Genomic DNA, 6,198 nt, shown 5'->3' on the forward strand with positions numbered 1-6,198 from the left:
GTTATGTGCGTTGAAGAAATGGAGATGCGATTAACAGCTGCAAAGAAATGATGGTGGTAAACATGTCAAGCGTTAACTTTGACAGACGTAATTTGAATGTTTAAATTAGAAGTCTGCAAGAAACAACGTGTCCAAAATGTTAACAGTATCTTAAAATGTTGGCTTGTGACCAAAGAACAACAGCTTTTAAGTGCATTCATCTTTGTATTCTGTCTAGAGTTCACACTTTTAAGCATTCTGTCAATTTCCTTGGTCTACCACAAGCTTTTCCTCATGTGCTCAATCACCATCTCTGCTTTTTATGATGTACAAGTTTGGTCTCTGCATCTAAGTAGGCCTATCTACATGTTTCAGTGTGACTTCATGATTCATGTGATTAAATGAAAGGAATGCTCTTCTTAAGTTTATAGCTGTAACGGTGTGGGCTAGCCAAGCCAGAGGTCTGGTACTGGTGAGAATTCAACAGACAGTGTGGCTGAAGTGTATAAGACTCAATGTGGTAGACCGTCTGCATAACTTTAATAAGGCAAAATAATAAAGAGCCGGAGAAGGGAATGGTGGCAACCCAAAAACATTTCTGTTAGTCTGTTAATCTGAACAAGCAAAATAAATACTGAGTGCCAAAGTAAAAGACCATTTGAGTGAACATTGACAGAGAAGTGAAGTATCCCATTGAGAAAAATGTGTAAATCATAAAATCATACAATATAATAATTAATGTAATAACCATTGCTTACATACTAACAGCCAATATTTTATACCAAGGGCATTTGCATGAATGTGTTTATCTTTTTTTTTGGGGGGGGGGGCTTCAGCTTCTCTGAAAATACTTGCTTTGGCCTTTTTGTTATTAGGCAATATAAAACACTTGAGACAATGTCTTCTTCAACAAACATGTGTGGGCTCTGCTCATCATCTGAGAACTGAAGTTTGAGTTTATATCCACACTGGAACTAATCCCAACTACTGACAACTTTGACATACAATATCTTGATACAAAATGGCTGCTGCATTACAATTCAAACACTACAGCTGCAGTTGGAGCAAACTTAGTCTGCACCAATTCAGCAAAATAAACGTTGTGCCTCTGTATAAAATTAATTATTTTAGTTCATACATTGGAAAGACAATCTATATTTTATGTTTTGTGGTAAGATTCTCTGGTGGTGCAGTCCTGCATTTGTTTGTGTGAATTCAATTTATAACAAATCAACAACAAAAAAATGTTATGCCTTTATGAACATGAACATGTCCTCATGTCCAGATAGATCTGTAATCAGCTTTTAAGGGCCTGTCTGCACTCTCGATGACCTAACTACAAGCATTGTAGAGGTAGGAAGAGCAAAGCATTACCCCTTGGTGGGGTAAGTAAACAAACATTAACTTACTTGAGAAAACAGCCACCAACTGTTTTAAAACAACAGTCTTTATTTTAACAAATGGTTAACGGCAATTGAAGTCTTGTCTTTTACGTTGTTCAGTGTCGTGACTTCTTTTAGACTGTGTACTGATGAGTGAACAAGGCCAGGACTAGGCCACTTCACTTGTCTACATCCACAGCTGGTGTTTAAATCCTGAATATTGAGTCCCTTGGTAACTCCTTTCAATAATAATAGAGATGTGTTCTGAACATTTCACATTTTGAAGAGATTATTATAAAATGTGTGATTCACCTTATCAGCCCATATACTGTATACTTATATGCACAACTTTTGAAATGTTTAATTGAAGGGATTTTGCCAAAAGGTTTTATATATATATATATATATATATATATATATATATATATATATATATATATATATATATATATATATATATATATATATATATATATATATATATATATATATATATATATGTATGTATGTATGTATATATATGTGTGTGTTATTTTCTACACTGTAGACAGACAGAGACCACAACAGCGAAACACTTAATATAATCTATTGAAGACGAGGTCATATTAATAATTCCAGGACTAACTTGGATTGAAATACAAATATATAGACATTTGATATATATTAATCTAGATCAAATAACAAAATAACATTTAAAGGCCTACATATTCTAAAAGCAACGTGTCTACCTTCAAAGCCAGAAAGATATTGATTAAACTTGAAAAACACACTTATAAATGTGTCATTCCAGCCAGAGGAGAGCACCTGAAAACACATATGAGAACACACACACCAACAGCAGTTGCTGCCTCTCCCTTGATTGTAGAGACCACTCTGCAGTAGAGATGCAGGCTACCCGTAAATGATGGGGCCTGGTTGATTCTAGCTGAAATTGGCACCTCATAAATGTTGGTTGGAAGTTGATTAATAGCAAACACGAGTTAATGAATCCTATCAAAAATAACCTATATGAAAGACATTTACCACAACATGTAGAAATCTGTTAATGACTCACTAGGCAGAACTGAATGCTTATTGTTGTATTGTTTAAACTATGGCCTATATGATACATGCTATCAAACAATGTCTGGCTTTTTCCTATGATGCTTTCTTTCATATTGTTTTACAGCATGCTGTTTCATTCAACACTGTGTGAGTCTTCAGAGCCAGCACATCACAGAGTCCTGAATGTCATTCAGCGCAAACAGTAGTCGAAAACATGTCCTGGCGTCAATGCATATTTATTTCCATTAGCAAGCTTTACGCATGCTAATAGAATAACATAAGTATTCAGTGTTTTTTTCAATGCATGGTAATACAGTTTACGTCTTCTATAGGCTAGATTAGCAAATTTAACACTTACTTGGGGTTTTGCGAGTTCCAAATCACCGATTCCAATGATTTGGCATAGGGCAACAGCGACCTGCACAAGACTGTCAAAATCCAAAGGTAGTACTTCCAATTGGAACCGGAGCCTGCCATTTCCACGCTTATTCAGTCAGGCAAATTAATCAACGGCACGATGAAATCATTCGAAAATGTGGATACAGTGTAAATCTCGCACAATTCTAGATCCCATTCACTAGTGTCGCATGTAGCCTAGCCTAGATTATACGTAAATCTACGTTGACGATAGAAAAATATTAACCAGCAATGAATATAATATATGAAATCCTATTTTCCCGTTTCGTGCAGGCTATGCAAGCAGAACAAGAGTATCTTGCAGGTGAGTGAGTCAATGTTCTGGATTCTTTATCTCATCACCTTACCGGTGTCGAATATATTTCTAAGGTAGGATATGCGCACGTTTAAACGCATTGATAGAACAAGTTTCTTGTTACTGGTCAGAAAATAATGTTGAATCCGGTAACAAGTGGAGTCTTCACCCACGAACCCGTACGCTGGAGTGCGTTTTGCCGTTGTTGATGCACATTTAACAAGCAGACTACAATAAATGTGACACTTTTGTTATTGCTTCTTCAGTAAACATCTGTTTTGTCCAGTTGGTGCAACTGTGTCTTCTTTGTATGGTGAAGCCGTTGTCTATAGATACATCCATTTAATTTTTAGCGACTATTAAAAAAAGAAAACGCTCTGACAGAAAATATTTTGCGTACCTCCAAAGTAGCCTACTCCATCAGTGTAGCAGCAGACTCAAAAACAGTCGCGATAAAATGCGTAAAATCCTTATTTCAGGTGGACATTAGGCTCCGATGCTTTGAATTTAGAATCCACTTGAAATGTTACAGTCTGCCTGTATATTGTGGACACCAACTCATGTTCGAAGTCCGCGCTGAACTGCTTCTTCCAAAGGGCATGAATAGTCTCTTAAACATCACGTCATTGATACGAGTGAGTAATCCAGTTCAGTCTCTAAAAAAAACAGTTTGTAAATAAAGTTAAATATTGTGCCTATTTAACTTGAACTCGCAATGAATTTGAGCTGTGAAGGTTCCAGCGTACAGTGCACACCAAACTAGCATTCGATACTCATTTTTCGCACACACTGCTGAGTACGTAATGCAACGCTTAGATAGCCCTGGCCTCCTAACCAATCAAGGAAGCTTGGCGAAGTCCTCTCATTATTCAGTTGGTCAACATTCTCTTGACTGAAGATATTCAGCCATAGTGCAGCCTGGGTCTTTACAGTGAATGCATTATAATTAAGAGATAATTATCTTTCTCAACATATGCACGGACTATGTTGTATAAATATGAATTCATTAGATATGGTGGCCTAGACTTGTCTCCTCAATCAACAGGTAATATAGTATGCCTACATACGTTTTAACGTAGCAGTGCATGGTAAATGTATTATCAGATCTTGCTCACTACATGGGCTACTTATAAGATGTTTTGATAGAATCCAAAACATATATTTTTAAAGTTTCGTCGATTCTCCCATTACATATGGTAGTCTATTCTATGTGACTCTTGTAGGTCTAAGATGGCTTGCAATACTCATTTGACAATGTTGCCCTCTATTGGAATGGGTGGAAACGTTGTGGGAAAACAGAAAGCATTATCACGAGTGGATCTTGCTGGATCTACTCTGTTTCTATTCTATTATAGGCCTATTATGTTATATAATAAAACGTTTCCCTGCTTGTAATATATTTGATGCCTTTGAAGTGAAATGATGTTTAATATCAACGTTATGGCAGCCTATTGTAAAGTCTTTACTTGGTTATAGTCCGACTTGCTCTTTCAAAACGTATTAACCAACTTTTTTACCAGTTATAATGTGTATTTAACATTTGCTATTGATTAATAAATATCTCGATATGGTTCCAATGTAAACTATTTCTTGTTAAATCACATTTCAACACAAGCCTTAACCAAAGCTACCTAGTAAGATTGTGCTTATACACCAAAAAACTAACTAATTCTAAAAATGTAAAGTTAGAGCACAACTGTTTTCATAGTTGTGTTTCATGCCATGGTTAGCGGTAGATGCATCTCTACAAAGTCAGGAATATGTGACCTTTTCATATTGCTGTAACTTCATCTATGGCAGGTCTCTAAAAATAACTCATTGCTCTAAACTAGATGTTTGATTGGTGACCTACTTAGGATAGACACCTATAGCAACTTTACATTGCAGTTTGCTTATTTGATATAACCTGATATCATGGCATGAGAGTAGACTATGTAGAAGTTTCTCCAACCTCCTTAACAAGGCATTTATTTCAACCTTTGGAATAAGGGAGGAAAAGACAAATAGGTCTTCATTTGAATATGACACTCATTGAAAATACCATTCAGGCATGTAGTGAAATGCTCCAGGAATCCAGCGGTATGATGTAGCAGACGATTGGCATGTGGCCAGGTTTAATTCCCAGATGTGGACACTACTGTTTTGTCCTTGAGAAAGGCACAGCTTCACTGAATATAATCAGCTGTATAGTTCTGTGTCAAGTATGACATGCAGAGTTACTCTCAGATTGCAATTGCCATCAACCAGACACATATTATAAATTGTTGTTTGTATGCATTTCAAGTCATGTTTGCCACCCAGTAAGAGGGAGATGGATGCAGCTAGTTGTCATCATTATATCTTTTTTTTATTGAACCTTTATTTAACTAGGCAAGTCAGTTAAGAACAAATTCTTATTTACAATGACGGCCTACCCCGGCCAAACCCGGACAACGCTGGGCCAATTGTGCGACGCCCTATGGGACTTCCAATCACGGCCGGATGTGATACAGCCTTGATTCGAACCAGGGACTGTAGTGACACCTCTTGTGCTGAGATGCAGTGCCTTAGACCGCTGCGCCACAGGGGAAAATGAGTTTATTGATAAAAGATGGACTACTTTTTAGTACTAAGAGGTGTGTTTGGACAGTTTTATTTTAGAGCTGACTGTTTAGACTGATGTTATAAATACATATCCAATGAATGGCAGCCACTGTGGCGAGATTTTCATTTAGATCATTCTTGGCTATGGATTTCCCCTTGTGTTTTTACTGGTTATGGACTTAGACAGATGACCTCAACAACTGTCTGACAGTACAGTCATGGCCAAAAATTTTGAGAATTACACAAATATTAATTTCCACAAAGTTTGCTGCTTCAGTGTCTTTAGATATTTTTGTCCAATACTGAAGTATAATTACAAGCATTTCATAAGTGTCAAAGGCTTTTATTGACAATTACTTGAAGTTGATGCAAAAAGTCTATTTGCAGTGTTGACCCTTATTTTTCAAGACCTCTGCAATCCGCCCTGGCATGCTGTCAATTAACTTCTGGGCCACATCCAGACTGATGGCAGCCAATTCTTTTATAATCAATGCTTGG

General features: G+C 36.7%; 1 protein-coding gene across 1 annotated transcript in view; it reads right to left on the reverse strand.

Moving 5' to 3' along the window:
• The window catches only part of LOC110533842 (ephrin-B1), a 72,697-nt gene extending 68,775 nt beyond the window's left edge, over positions 1-3,922 (reverse strand). The window contains exon 1 of the mRNA XM_021618384.2: positions 2,764-3,922. Within this exon, the coding sequence (XP_021474059.1) occupies positions 2,764-2,882 (119 nt within the window). The 5' untranslated portion in view covers positions 2,883-3,922. The remainder of the gene's footprint in view (positions 1-2,763) is intronic.
• Positions 3,923-6,198: the final 2,276 nt, after the last annotated feature.

Source organism: Oncorhynchus mykiss, chromosome 10 (genome assembly GCF_013265735.2).
Source record: "Oncorhynchus mykiss isolate Arlee chromosome 10, USDA_OmykA_1.1, whole genome shotgun sequence".
In the NCBI taxonomy this organism is placed as follows: Eukaryota; Metazoa; Chordata; class Actinopteri; order Salmoniformes; family Salmonidae; genus Oncorhynchus; species Oncorhynchus mykiss.